The 15,674-nt window shown below is 45.0% G+C and overlaps 1 protein-coding gene across 1 annotated transcript in view; it reads left to right on the forward strand.

The window, feature by feature from the left end:
- Nucleotides 1-15,674, forward strand: part of LOC142244313 (polypeptide N-acetylgalactosaminyltransferase 12-like) — a 105,575-nt gene that overhangs the window by 8,769 nt on the left and 81,132 nt on the right. The window contains exon 2 of the mRNA XM_075316525.1: nucleotides 4,145-4,321. Within this exon, the coding sequence (XP_075172640.1) occupies nucleotides 4,145-4,321 (177 nt within the window). The remainder of the gene's footprint in view (nucleotides 1-4,144; nucleotides 4,322-15,674) is intronic.

The following is a 15,674-nucleotide window of genomic DNA, read 5'->3' on the forward strand; positions in this document are numbered from 1 at the left end:
ACTAATCTGTAAGTGAAAATCAAAATCACAAACTCCAAAAAATCCTTTATTTTAAATAAAAGACAAAGCATACTGCTACAGGCAGCTGTTTTATCTGTGATGAGTATCATATTACGGGGGGACCCTATGCCAGTTTTTTTTTATTTATTTTTACATCGCGCCACAATGGAGCCGCAGACAGGGTCTGTTATTGCAAGCAGTCAGATGCCGTCACACAGGTTGGGGGCATGTTTGACTGCAACCCATCACAGATGCTAGGACTGCCGGTGGGTGGGGAAGCAGTGCATATACATGATTATAAACAAGCGATCCCGGAAGATGAATGAGCAGCCTGAAAGCAGTTACAGCTGCGCCGGAGACTCCGTAAGCATAGCAAGCATTCTCTAATTTCACTATCCCTTCCACCACCATTTTTAAGTGCCGTACTCTGGTCCCTATAGACTTATATGGGGACCAATGTCTGGCCAGATATCCGGGATAAATTCCGGGATGGAGCCAATTGTTTTTTTTTTTTAAAAGTCCAGTTAGACCTGCCGATCTCGGATATCTGCGAGTGCGCCCATCACTAGTAGCCTACAGTGTCTGAAACTGCAGTGTGTGGTTAATAGGCTGCAAGTTACTCCAGCTTCCCATTTGTATATTCCAAGCCATATACAGTCATATGAAAAAGTTTGGGCACCCCTATTATTGTTAACCTTTTTTCTTTATAACAATTTGGGTTTTTGCAACAGCTATTTCAGTTTCATATATCTAATAACTGATGGACTGAGTAATATTTCTGAATTGAAAAAAAAGAAATGGTAAAAGTTGACTTTTTCTATGTATCTAGAATCTCTAACTTTTGTTTCCCACATCCACATCTTTCCAAGCAGTTGATGACTGATTTAATCAGCTAATGTGTGCCTTTAACAGCTCAAGGTGCAAAAAACAAGCCCAAACACAGCCCCAGATCCTAAAAATTGAAAGCGGTTCGGGTCTTGAAAAATGGCAACATAAGCAAAATAATAGGGTTTTTTTGTTTGTGTTTTTTTTTTAAACTTTCTGCATTTTTTTCACTACTTAAATAAAAATATGCATTGTTTGGTATCTACATAATTGTACTGACCGAGAAAATCATATAGCGAGATCAGTTTTACTTTATAGTGAACATGGTAAATAAAAAAAAACAAAAAACAATTCAGATAACTTTTATGCAATTTTAAATGTATAAGTACAATTCGTCCCACAAAATAAAAGCCCTCAAAAAAATAATACAAAGTTATGGCTCTCGAATGGGGAGAAAAAATTAAACAAAAAAACAGAAAATCGCCATGTTGGAACAGAGTTAAAGATATGATTTATCAAATAAACCAAAACAAAGTTAAGAATCCAGGAATGCAATTGACATTAAAAACTGCTATTACTTTCCTATGAAAGTACACTATTGTGTAAGTAATACTTAAAAATAACTAGACATACCTTGTTTCCGCAAAAATAAGCCCTACCCCCAAAAATAAGCTGTATCAAGAATTTTCAGAGTAAGGCCTCTTTCACACATCAGTTTTTTGCCATCAGGCACAATCCGGCGAATTGCGGATAAAACGGAGCCGGCGTCTGATGCCGCTGGATCAGTTTTTTTCTTCATAAACTTTGATTAGCGCTGGATTGTGCCGCATGGCCTCGTGTTTCATCCATCGTATGACAGATCCGGCAAAAATTGTTTGTGCGGCCGCTGAAAGCAACGTCAATAGCAATATTCTTTGTGAAAAAATGGAAGGCGGCGGATCCAGCGCCGTCAGTTTTTTTAGAATGGAAGCCTATTGGTGCTGGATCCATCGTCATCCGTCAAATGACAGAATCAGGCAACGGATCCGTTTTTTGTTTGTGAGCATGCCCTGACGTTGTGTAAATTGACTTCTGGTCACAAAAAAAATCTCTCTCTCTCTTTTTCTCTCTCTCTTCTTCTCTCTCTTCTTCTCTCTCGTTTTTTTTATTGGATCCGTCGCATCAGTTTTACCACAATCTGCGACGGATTGTGCCTGATTGCAAAAAACTGTTGTGTGAAAGAGGCCTTATGCTTAAATATCAAACCTACCACGAAAATAAACCATAGTTGCGGTTGAATAATGAAGTGTCCATGCAGCTAAAAAAAGTTAAAGAATACTGGAGCACATTTCATTAAAGAAAGCAGACACCCCCAAAAGAAAGAAGACAGACCCCCGCAATCATAGTCACCAGACTGGGACGCTGTGGAAAGCAAGGAATTGTGGTGGAACGCATCGAGGACCTGTGGTGCAATGCACACACACACACACACACATCTGGTGATACTGTACTGCTCCGGTGACCTGGGACACTGTGGAATGTGAGGACATTGATGCCTTTCACCGCAGTTCCTCAATGCGCTTCATTGCAGGTCTTTACGTTCACAGTGTCCCAGGTCCCTCTGTCTGCCGGAAGCAGTGCGGTATCACCAGATGTGTGTGTGTGATGTGTGAGTGCTGGCCGGCCAGCAGCAGGGGAGGACCATTATGGAGAAGACAAGGAACCATCCGCTGAGGACCTGGGAGCGACATAGCTGTCCGGGGTCTGGTATGATTTTAAGTATGATTTTCTTTGGGAGGTCTTTTTGGGTGGTAAAATTACCACTAACCCTTGTTTCACCATAAAATAATCCCTAGCGCATTTTTTGGGGGCAAAAAAACAATATAACAGTATCTTATTTTCTGAATCACACTAGCCCAGAGAATAAAAGTAACATGTTTATATGCTACATGATAGAAGGTGAAGGTGTAAATTTAAAACGCAAAAAACAATGGAGGAAGTTAAAAAATGTTTTTAATAAACTAAATATAATCCAAGAGGAGTTATTGAACAAAAAAAACCTTATTTCACAAAAAGTAAGCCATCACAGAGATACACTGATAATGTCAGAAAATTAAAAAATGTAATGCTTTCCAATGCACCAGTGCAGAAAAAAAAGAATATTCTCCAAAATAGGCTTGCAGGTTTAAATTGCCTGGTCTTGAGGTAGTTAATATTGTCATGATATATATATATATATATATATATATATATATATATATATATATATATATATATATAATTTATTTTTTTTTATTTCAAATCGAAAAAAGTACTGTAACTATAGTTGGGAGCTCTTTTATTGAATACTTGCATTAGAATGATTGAACAAAGTCCCTGTGTAATGAAACCTTTTTGTACATTGTGCACTGCTCTGAAGAAGGCAAGCAATGGAAACAACTGTTTATTGTTCTTTCCATGACTAAGTCCAGGAACACGTTCTGTGCATCTCTGACTCTCTCCATAGTTGCCTATGAAGAATGTCCATTGTAAAATTTGCTGGCCTGTAACCAGGGAAGTAGAGAACAGTGCATAATAAGAAACAATATTTAAAGGGTACCTCTCACCAGGTTTTTCCCTTATGAGCTGCGACCACCATCAGTAAGCCCATATATACAGCATTTCAGAATGCTGTATATAAAAGAGCCCTGGCCACTTTGTAGAATGTAAAAAACACATTTATAATACTCACCTAGGGGGCGATCCGGTTCGATAGATGTCGCTGCTCTCGGTCCGGCGCCTCCTCCATCTTGCACGATCGCTGTCCTTCTTCTGAGGCCCATGTGGATGACATACCCTAGGTCATCCACACAGGCTGGCATCGCATGTGCACTTTGATCTGCCCTTTGTGGGCAGATCAAAGTATTGCAATGCGCATGCGTGGGCGGTCTTTGACCTTTCCTTGTGCATGCACATTGTAGTACTTTGATCTGCCCTCAGCGAGGCAGATCAAAGTGTGCCTGTGCAGGACCGCAATGCTGGCCTGTGTGGATGAAGTAGGACGCATCAATCACAGATGCCTCAGAAGGAGGAAATCGTTCACGTAAGATGGAGGAGGCGCCGGACCAAGATCAGCAACGCCATAATACCTGGCCACCCCCTAGGTGAGTATTATAATGGTATTTTTTATGTTACACAGAGCGGCCTGGGCTCTAGAAAGCTGTATATAAGGGTTCACGTGTGCTGGCCACAGAAGCTTATAAGGGAAAAACCTGGTGAAAGGTTCCCTTTAAGTGTTTAGTAACAAAAAGAGAATTGGAACCCCTCTTAAGCTGTCTCTAACAGTTATGTTTTGTTCTAGATCTGGCAGTGTGGTGGAACACTGGAAGTCCATCCATGTTCCCATGTAGGACATGTTTTTCCACAATTGCCTCCATATTCTCGTAGTAAAGCAGTGGTCAACTGTGTGCGAGTGGCAGAAGTTTGGATGGATGAATATAAAGATCTCTACTACCACCGAAATCCACAGGCCCTCATGGTAAAATTTCATATACTGCAGAGAATTTTGGTAGAATGCATGACAGTGTGAATTTAGACATATATCATTTATGATATGTTTCACAAAATCCTTTTCTTAATTATCTTGACTATAGAGCAAACGTCTTCCTTAGTTTTTGTTATCTTTTCTGCTATATTTAATTTTAAAGCGCCACTCCACCACCGCCATGTGGAGCTTTAATGTCCCCTGCACCTAGTCTTATACTCCCCTTTCGGCAACTTCATCTTCAATAACTGCCCAGTCAGTCTCTGGCAGTTTGTGGCCTGACTGCAGCTCCAGTGCTTTATGGAGCTAGCCAGAAATTACAATTCAATACAAGTCTATGAGAACATCATTCTGGCCTCGTTCTGGCACTCGTAGAGATGTAAAAAGAAACTCCCCAGAAATAAAGCCACCAGCCAACACAGGTCAAAATGGCAAATGCACTTGCAGCATGCAGCCGGCCACCTATAATAAAGGTGGGGTAATACAGGTGCAGAATACCGATAAGACAACGGCTCACAGCCTACCAACTCATGGAGTGGGGGTTGCTGGTATTATACATGACCACAAAAAAAAAGAAGTCTTTAAATTTTGCTAATTAATAAAAAATAACCCTCTCATGAAGCCAAAGTTCATGCAATATAAATATTTATTATAACAATGCTTCAAGATTATTAATCAAACAATCAAAAATCAACGGATATATAGAGTGCAGAGGGGGAATAGAAAAGACCCCACATGCCCCTGGATAGATGTTTAATGATAGATTGGTTAAGTCATGCTGTTCAAAAGGCAGAGTAGAAAGGCAGGTGCAGAAAAATTGCCCTAGTTAAATAGCCATGCCACAACAGTCAAACTTCAGTATGAAAACTCACCCATATTTAATAAATGAAAGACCAGAGTTGCACGTGGGGACCAGCGTCCCGACACGTGTTTCACGTCTCAACGCTTCTTCAGGAGACAGATAAAAAAGTGTGGAAATGTGCAGCCTTATAAACCTCCCGTGTAAGCCCCATCACACCCCATCCCACCCAGCTGTTACTGCGCACGGCCGGTGTTCAGAGTGCAGCGGCATTCAGCCACCCGGCGTCCGCAGCGGAGATCGGAGGGAAGAAAACTTCCTATGACGCCAATGAGTAAGTCTAGGTCTCCGCTACTAAGGACGCCGCCGTAACCATGCTTGCAAATTTGGCGGCCTGGCCTAGCCAGGTCGTCACAAATAACATACAAACACCCCCCACCCCCATTAGACAGGGACATCAGCCAAACAAAAACCCTTGTTGCCTCCCTCCAGTGTCTGATGTCCACACCATGTGGGGTGGAGCTAAGTGGTTGGCTCCACCCACCGAGGAGTTCACAGGCCTGGAGGCGGGAAAAGTGACAGTAGTTCAGTGGAGGAGTTGTGAAGTGAGAGGAGTAAACACTTGGGTGTCTGGGTTTGTGGCCCAGGCACTAACAGCAAGGTTGGCAGACGGTGGTGGCCGTCTGCAGGAGTGGTGGAGCAACGCGGAACCGTAGGACCGGGGACAGGCGACAGCCCGCCAGTACCGACCGGGGAGCGAAGTGAAGCCAGCACACACAGGCAAGGCCATCGGACCCCGACCAGGCTTGGAGCCGCCGACAATAGTCAGATCCGAATGTGACTGGAACCCCAGGGGTTTCACAACAGCAAAAGTCCCGATTGAAGGCAACAGCCCACACCGTGAGGGTATACAGCTACCGCCTAAGGCTAGAGACCCAAGGGCCAGCGTCTGCGGGCAAACGGGCTCCTCCGGTACCCATACACCGGGGAGCGGACTACCGTTGGGAATCCATAGTAGTCAGAAAGAGAACATCAAGGTGCAGGGATAGACAGCCGCCATCACCTGTCCAGGGAGAGAAGCACTGCAGCCGGCTGCGGGACCCGTCCATCCAGCCGTTTGGTTTACCGAGGACTTTGTACCTTTCTTGCTGAGTGAGTACACCCGTGCCATCCGGCACCGCACCGCGCTGTCCCTGCAACCCTGCACCTCACCAACCCTGCCTCCCCGTCACAACATCACCGGGCCCCGGGACCACCGACCCCTACCCACAGAGGGGGAAAACAACATCCCAGCTGCTCCCTACCATCGCTCCCGGGATCCCCGTCACCAGCAGCGGTGGTGCCTATCTTCACCACGACCCGTGGGTGGCGTCACGAACTAAATCCCCCAAACCAACCACCCCTTTCACTCACGGGCGAGGAGCGCCGCTCGAGTCCCCGGATCCGGCCCACCGCTCGAGCCACCGAGCAGCAGCCGCAGCAGCGCCGGACCCGAGCATTAGCGAGAGCGCTGCAGCGACGACGTCCTCCCCGCCCGCGACACAAACAGACACACTCAGCTGCGCGTCAGGGACGGACGGCTCCCATATCCTGGATTTACAAGGTATTAACCACTTGCAGTATACATCAAAAGACAGGCTGATATCGTCCAATTCAGTGACGTAGTTGGAAGTGCTATTGATTTGGACATATAAGACAATCCTCATCCAATGCCAATTCATCATCTCAAGTTAAATAGATAGAAACGAAAAAAGAGGAAAATAGCCATGTAACAGCCAAATGCAGAAAAAGAGTGTGACAAATAGAGCAACAAGCATTTTTGCCCTGATGAACACATAGATATATACATATATATTATATGGGAATGACAAATTACAATCCATAGTCATGGTTAGAATACATATAGTATAAAGATGCATATTTATCATTAATATATCCATAATGTCAATGTGTACATCAGGTGCAGACAAATCCCAATTTCTCCAGAATGGGAAACTGCCACAAATCCAGATAGGGGAAAGATGTGGGGAATATGGCACATCGGTGAGGCAATAAAAAAGACACATTGTTAAAATTGGGAACCAGATCATAAAGATCTACTCACATGATCATTATAAAAAGGCATGAAGAGCATCACATACAAATCTAAAAAATTAATAAAAATAAATAAAATAAAAGTAAAAAATATACTATAGGTAAAGCCCGCATTTGAGACTACATCGATGGAGTGGCTACCATACAGAAAGGTAGAGAGGAAAATTATCACCACATTTACAGAGGTTCAACCTGGGTGTCCTTAAATTAGAGGAATGGGGCAAAGCTCAGGCGTTCATTTAGGCCAAGGGGGACATTGTGCCTAGAGTGAAGATCCAACGGCTCTCCACTTGTGCTAGCCGTTTTTTTATGTCACCCCCACGAATACCCAGATGAACCCTGTCAATGCCCCGAACCTTAAAGGTTTTGGGGTCACAATTGTGAAACTCAAAAAAGTGTCGAGGGATTGTTTTTAAGACTGCCAGATCCATAGCCTCTCTCGCCACAATAATGTCTCGGACATGTTCTCTTGTCCTAATCAGGAGTTCCCGGGAAGTCAGCCCGACATATACCTTGCCATATAAAAATTATCAAGATCGGGCACTGCAGAGCAAAATCTGCCAAACAGTGGAGCCGTACTCACAGTTGCATGGAATCAATGTTTCTGGACTTTAACTGCTCCTGGATTGAAGATGCCTGGTGGAGCGGTGCTCAGCAACAACACAAGTCCATAACCACAAATCCTAGAACAGAATGCGGCAACTCACTCCATCGCGTGCAAAAAATATCCTTTATTCTGCGTTATTGCAGGCAAAATTAGGAGGCTCTTTCTTTCCTCTGGGTATTGTCGGTTGCATACAAGCCCGGGTGCACATGGATAGAAAATAAACATGAATAACTGTAAAATATTTTAGCTCCACTCTAGCCACCGGTGTGCTCAGACATTTATGAAAAAATATGCATAACTTACAAAAAATTAAATTTTGACCGTTTTGAAAATGTGTAATAATGGGTTAATATTAACAATGGTGGATATCATGCATATATAGTGGTCTGTTATACTGTTCCAATGTCATTGTAGTTTGTTGATGTTGTGTGTATATGTCAGCGGCTGATGCTGCTTTTTAATTAGCACTCACATCAGCTGGGAAGACTCTTAAAGACGACCAGCTGGTTGTTTTCTCTAGGACTCGACAAAGCGCGTGTCAGCGCGAAACAGGCTGTCGTCCGTTCACCGTCCCCTGCACCCCCTCTCTCCCCATGCTCCTGTATTTTGTCTGCAATAACGCAGAATAAAGGATATTTTTTGCACGCGATGGAGTGAGTTGCCGCATTCTGTTCTAGGATTTGTGGTTATATACCTTGCCATGCCCACACGTGGCGTAATAGATTACGGCTGACGTCCCACAGGAGATGTAATCACTGATACGGAACTCCCTCCTCCCATCTGCCGATAGGAAGGAGGTGGCCAGGACAATATTTTGGCAACCACGGCAACATCCGCAAGGGTAACAGCCTTGTCGTGGAGGTCCACATCCAAAGAGAAGAGGAAGTTTCTCTGCCACATAGTGGCTATGAACCAGCATATCCCTGAGGCTCCTGCCCCTCCTAGCCGTCATCATTGGGCAGTCTGGCAAATATCCTGCCATTGAGGATTCTGTCTTAAGGATACCCCAATGTCTATTGAGGATCTCCCTGATCATATCCCATTGGCGACAGTGGGTGGAAATGAACCTGACCGTCGATCCCAGTTTTGTGTCTCGCTCCCTTGTGTTCACTGATAGTAACTGATTACGTACAGATCCAAAGGCTCGCTGATATCCTCGTTTAACGCATTTTCCGCTGTATCCCCTATTGACAAACCTCTCCCGCATGTTCCTAGATCCATCGACAAAGGCATCCGTCGAGGAACAAAGTCTGCGTAACTGCAGAAATTGACCCGTTGGGATAGCATCAATTGTCGATCTAGGGTGTCCCGAGGTTGCATGCAGGAGAGCGTTCACCGCGGTAGATTTGCGGAAAATGTTTGTAGAGACCACACCACAGTCTCCAATGGAGATCTGAATATCTAGGAAATCAATTTTCTTAGAATCAACACGATGTGTCAGAAATATATTGAGGTCATTGGAGTTGAGTCGACACACAAAAGATTTGAGTTCAGAGATGGTTCACCCCCAGACGACAAAGATGTCGTCAATATAGCGGAGCCAGCACTGCGCATGGGAGCTCGCCGGCATGCCGGCATAGCCTAGGAAGAGGTTTGCGTAAGATGGTGCGCAAGCCGCCCCCATTGCAGTGCCGCGCCTCTAGAGGAAGAACCTATCCCTGAAAACGAAAAAGTTGTGCGTCAACACAAACGACTCCATGATCAACTGAACCAAAGTTTTGTGCACCTTATTCATGTCAAGAAAAAATTGTGTGGCTCTCAAGCCATCCTGATGGCCAATATTAGAATAGAGGGACTCTATGTCCATGGTCGCCAGTGACACATCCTCCTCCAGAACAAGACCATCCAACCTCCTGAAAGGTGTCTCAGACATAGGAGGGTAACGTCTCCACCAATGGGTGCAAGTAATGTTCAATAAATTTGCATACAACGTCACATAACCCTCCTATGCCAGACACTATAGGGCATCCTGGGAGTACCTCAGAATTCTTGTGAATTTTCGGGAGGAGGAAAAATTAGGTGTCACCGGCGACCTGACAAAGAGTCCATCTAAGATCTTCTTGGTGATTGTGCCTGCTTCAAATGCTCTCATCAATATTTCAAGCTATTGTGTAAATCCCTTAATTGGATTCATAGAGAGCGGTTCATAGAATTCACGATCCCTAAGCTGCCACCATGCTTCCCTCTCATAAAGTTCCACTGGCCATACCACCACATTTTCCCCTTGTCTGCTGGTTTAATAACAACTCCCTCCAGGGTTTGTAATTCCCTGAGGGCCCTCTTGTGTTGATTAGATAAATTAGTGGTTCCTCCACTCAAGGGAAGCTGTTTAAGATCCCTAGTGACCAACTCACCAAATATCTGAAATGGTGGACATAGCGACGGGGGGGGGGGAATGGGGTAGATTTAGGCATGAAATGTCGAGGAAAGTTACCTGACGAGTGGCCAGTGGACTCCTCTGGAAGAACTGGAGGAGGAGTCCACTGGCCACTCGTCAGGTAACTTTTGGCCTCCAAAGCTTCCTCCTCCAATGCAGACATACTAGATGTACCCGGATCCTTTTTGATATGCAATTTATGTAGTATCAATTTCCGCAGGAAACTAATGAGGTTTTACATAGGGTGTCAGTCACACAGGTGTGTGCGATGCACAGTGTCCGGCTTACAGTGTATTGGTGAAGCCCTATATTAGATCAGGCGGGCTGCCCAGCACTATATAAGTGCAAATACTCACAGGACAGACACCCCAAAGGGTCCGGCTGCAATCTGCAGTAAATTGTGTAATACAAAATTATGTAAAATGATAATTAATGGGAGGTATTGGTCCATATTTTGGCCAAAATACATTAGCTCGTAACCCAAATGTCAAGGGTCCCAACGTTTACGAGTCCGTACACTTTATTCCAAATAATTCACCAAAAAGGACATGAATTCAGAAAAAAAATGAATAAAAAAAAACTCACCAGAAAAAAAGCCACCAGCCAACACAGCTATGTAAACCATCATTAGTGTGCATGTTTAATACCAGCAACCACCCAGTTATTGGTAGGCTGTGAGTAGTTGTCTTATTGGTAGTCTGCACCTGTGTTACCCCACCTTTATTATAAGGGGCCAGCTGCATCCTGAGAATGCATTTGCGATTTTGACCTCTGTTGGCTGGTGTTTTTTTTTCTGGTGAGTTTTGTTTTTTTGATTAATTTTTTTTCTAATTTATTCACTCATAGAGATGTGTTGCGGACGGGTGCCGCCTCCGGTGCGGCGGCCGAGGCTGTTCGAGGGGCGTTCAGACCTGGGATCGTTTCTTGGGCTTGAGTGGTGTCCGGACCCGGGGGCTCATGCAACCGCCCGTCCTTGCACACAGTGAAAAAGGGAGGTATTTACAGAGGAGATTGTCTGTGATGCCACCCGTGGGTTGCGGTGATGGGATGGTGGCGCCGTCGCTGCCTCTTGGGGCCAACCTCCGGAATCGGTGATGTGGGGGCAGCAAGGTGGTTCCTCCTCCACGGGTAGGGGCTTGGTGTAGTCCCAGGGCCCAGGTGTGGGTAAGGAGCAGGGCTGGGGCGTTGTCGTCAGTAGAGTTAAGCGATGTTCGAGGTTCACCAATTTCATGTTTGAGTGATTTTGGGGGGTGCTCAAGATCGAACTCAAACTCAAGCTTTTTGTTAAAAGCTCGACAGTTTCGAAAACGATTTGATCACCATAAACGTGGCTTTTCACAGTAAGGTTATGTGCACATGTTGCTGTCTACATGCGTCCTGCGTCCCCAGCACAATCCCTCTCCCTTTCCTACTCACCGATCACGGGCGCCGCACTCCACGTCTGTCACAAATCTGTGGTGTCTTTTCCTCTTTAGAAAATGGCTGCCGCTTCATTAGTCAATTAGTTATTCCATGCTTTCCCTGCCCACCGGCGCCCATGATTGGTTGCAGTCAGACACGTCGCCAAGCTGAGTGACAGCTGTCTCACTGCAACCAATCACAGCCGCCGGCAGGCGGGTCTATATCATGCAGTAAAATAAATAAATAAATAATAATTAAAAAAAAATGCGGTTCCCCCATATTTGATACCAGCCAGGATAAAGCCACACGGCTGGAGGCTGGTATTGTCAGGATGGAGAGCATCACGTTATCGGGAGCCCACCACCCTAACACTATCATCCAGCAGCCGCCCGGAATTGCCGCATCCATTAGATGCGACAGTCCCGGGGGACTCCACCCAGCTCATCCCGAATTGCCCTGGTGCGGTGACAATCGGGATAATAATGAGTTTAATCATGCCAGGCGTCTACCCGAGACACCTTCTATGATTAAATGAAAGTGAAAGTAAAGAAACACACAGCGAAAAATCCTTTATTTGGAATAAAAGACAAAAAAACACCTCATTTACCTTTTTATTAATCACCAAATACCCCTCCAGGTCCAATGTAATCCACACGACACTGTCAGCTCGGCTACATGAAGCTGCAGCAGCACCGTAGAACACGATCGTGCTGTATCAGCTCCACATAGCAATAAAGTAAATCGCGCTGTCAGCAGAGACTTCAGCAATGCAGAAGTCAAGATTACCAAATCTGCCTATCTTTATCATTAGAGGCAGTAGACTAGTAGATAGAGTGCTTGCCTAAGAAGCATAACTTCAGCAGTTCTAATCCTGGTCCCGATAAAGAATTTTTTATTTATTTTTAATTTTAAATGATAATTATATATTTATAATTATAATTTAATTTACTTATGCACTGAGGGAGGAGCTGGACATCAGCTGTGAGCAGCGGGACACACCTCTAAAATCTGAGCAGTTCACGGAATGAGGCTGCATTGCTCTCTCCTCTCTCTCTTCTCTCCCTCTTCTCTCTTTCTCTCTCTCTCTCTCTCTCTCTCTCATTCTTTCTCTCTTTCACTGTCTTTCTCTCTCTCTCTCTTTTTCTCTCTGTCTTCCAAGGAGAGGGAAGAAAGTGTTTCAGGGAGGGCTGGGCTGAGAAAGCATACTACAGACAAGGAGAGGGAAGAAGGTGTTTCAGGGAGGGCAGAGAAAATATACCACAGACAAGGAGAGGGAAAAAATTGTTGCAGGGAGGGCTGAGAAAACATACTATGGACAAGGAGAAGGAAGAAAGTGTTTCAGGGAGGGCTGAGAAAGCATACTACAGACAAGGAGAGGGAAGAAAGTGTTTCAGGGAGGGCAGAGAAAACATACTATGGACAAGGAGAGGGAAGAAAATGTTTCAGGGAGGGCAGTTCACGGAATGAGGCTGCATTGCTCTCTCCTCTCTCTCTTCTCTCCCTCTTCTCTCTTTCTCTCTCTCTCTCTCATTCTTTCTCTCTTTCACTGTCTTTCTCTCTCTCTCTCTTTTTCTCTCTGTCTTCCAAGGAGAGGGAAGAAAGTGTTTCAGGGAGGGCTGGGCTGAGAAAGCATACTACAGACAAGGAGAGGGAAGAAGGTGTTTCAGGGAGGGCAGAGAAAATATACCACAGACAAGGAGAGGGAAGAAATTGTTGCAGGGAGGGCTGAGAAAACATACTATGGACAAGGAGAAGGAAGAAAGTGTTTCAGGGAGGGCTGAGAAAGCATACTACAGACAAGGAGAGGGAAGAAAGTGTTTCAGGGAGGGCAGAGAAAACATACTATGGACAAGGAGAGGGAAGAAAATGTTTCAGGGAGGGCAGTTCACGAATGAGGCTGCATTGCTCTCTCCTCTCTCTCTTCTCTCCCTCTTCTCTCTTTCTCTCTCTCTTTCTCTCTCTCATTCTTTCTCTCTTTCACTGTCTTTCTCTCTCTCTCTCTTTTTCTCTCTGTCTCCCAAGGAGAGGGAAGAAAGTGTTTCAGGGAGGGCTGGGCTGAGAAAGCATACTACAGACAAGGAGAGGGAAGAAGGTGTTTCAGGGAGGGCAGAGAAAATATACCACAGGCAAGGAGATGGAAGAAATTGTTGCAGGGAGGGCTGAGAAAACATACTATGGACAAGGAGAAGGAAGAAAGTGTTTCAGGGAAGGCTGAGAAAGCATACTACAGACAAGGGGAGGGAAGAAAGTGTTTCAGGGAGGGCAGAGAAAATATACTACAGACAAGGAGAGGGAAAAAAGTGTTTCAGGGAGGGCAGAGAAAACATACTATGGACAAGGAGAGGGAAGAAAGTGTTTCAGGGAGGGCTGAGAAAGCATACTACAGACAAGGAGAGGGAAGAAAGTGTTTCAGGGAGGGCAGAGAAAACATACTATAGACAAGGAGAGGAAAGAAAGTGTTTCAGAGAGGGCAGAGAAAACATACTATATTATAATATAATTATTATTTATTTATAATTATAATTTAATTTAATTATGCACTGAGGGGAGGAGCTGGACATCAGCTGTGAGCCGCGGGACACACCTCTAAAATCTGAGCAGTTCACGGAATGAGGCTGCATTGCTCTCTCCTCTCTCTCCTCTCTCTTCTCTCTCTCTTTTTCTCTCTGTCTCCTTCTCTCTCCTCTCTCTTTTTCTCTTTCTCTCTATCTCTCCTCTCTCTCCTCTCCCCTCTCTCTTTCTCTCTCTCTCTCCTCTCTCTCTCTTCTCTCTCTCTTCTCTCCTCTCTCCTCTCTTTCCTCTCTCTTCTCTCTCTCCTCTCTCTCTTCTCTCTTTTCTCTCTCTCCTCTCTTTCTTCTCTCTCTCTCAGACCTGGCGATGATCAGCTGATGCGGTCACGTGACGAAATCAGCTGACACTATAAGTCGAGCGGTGAGGTCGGCTTTTTACTGCCCGGTCAGGTAAACTATCAGCTGATGCTATCGGACAGGAGTCTGCACTGAAGTGTGTAGTTTTTTTTTTTGCACTGATGCATCAGCTGATTGTATAAAATCCGTTTATACAATCAGCTGCTGTGTCATGTGATTCAGGTCCTTGAACCTGACACATCATCTGATCGGTTTGCTGGAAGGCAAAGCGATCAGATGATATTGGATCCAGATTGGACGGCGCGGGACACTTGACCCAGGACAACTGAGGAGGGGGGTTCTTTATTTCAATAAAGATGGGGTCACTGTTGTGAATGTTAGTTATGTCTTGGCTGCTGGGAGGCTCCCTCTGGTGGCCAGGAAGGGTTTGGACAGAGACCAGGTGGGTTGTGCAGTGGGTGTTTCCTTTCCTAACTCTCTGCTTATTTAAGTCCTGGTCTGATTGCAGGCTGTTGCCGGATGTCAGTTGTTCTTTGTATCTCCAGCCTGCTTAATCCTGCTCTACATCACATCCACTCCAGATAAGTTCTTGCTCTATATTTATTGCCTGGTTCTTTTGCTTATCTGTGTTTGTCATTTGTTGTGGTTGGTTTCAGTTTATTTCCTTCCAGGGATTTCTCCCCTCAGTAGATTGTTGAGGAACTCCCTGCAGTTCTGTGTGGAGTATTGCTCCTTTGGGTCCATGTGTTTGTGGCTTGTTGAATTACTTATAATTCTTGTTTTCTGTTCATTGGTATGACAAGGGCACCTGGTATAGGACGGAGTTCAGATCGAGCAATCTGAGGGCCTTTTTGTACTATCAGAAAGTTGGTATTTTGCAGGGTTTTTCTCTGGCTACCATCAGTCCCTTTCCTGTCCTTTCCTATTTTAGTCAGCGGGGGCCTCACCTTTTGCTAATCCTGTCATCTATCTGTGTATTGTGTTTTTCCTATATCACCGCAGTCTTGGAATGTGGGGGGCTTGCTATTCTTGTCTATTTTCTGAGGCAGAGAGTTATTCATCTTTCCTACCTTTAGGATAGTTAGTTCTCCGGCTGGGTTCGCGGTGCACAGGATGTTAGTTCACCCCTCGGCTACTTCTAGTTGTGTTGGTTAGTAAGGGGATGGCGGCCAGATTAGTTGCCAAGGCTCTTGTCACCTTTT

Source organism: Anomaloglossus baeobatrachus, chromosome 6, assembly GCF_048569485.1.
Source record: "Anomaloglossus baeobatrachus isolate aAnoBae1 chromosome 6, aAnoBae1.hap1, whole genome shotgun sequence".
NCBI classification, from domain to species: domain Eukaryota; kingdom Metazoa; phylum Chordata; class Amphibia; order Anura; family Aromobatidae; genus Anomaloglossus; species Anomaloglossus baeobatrachus.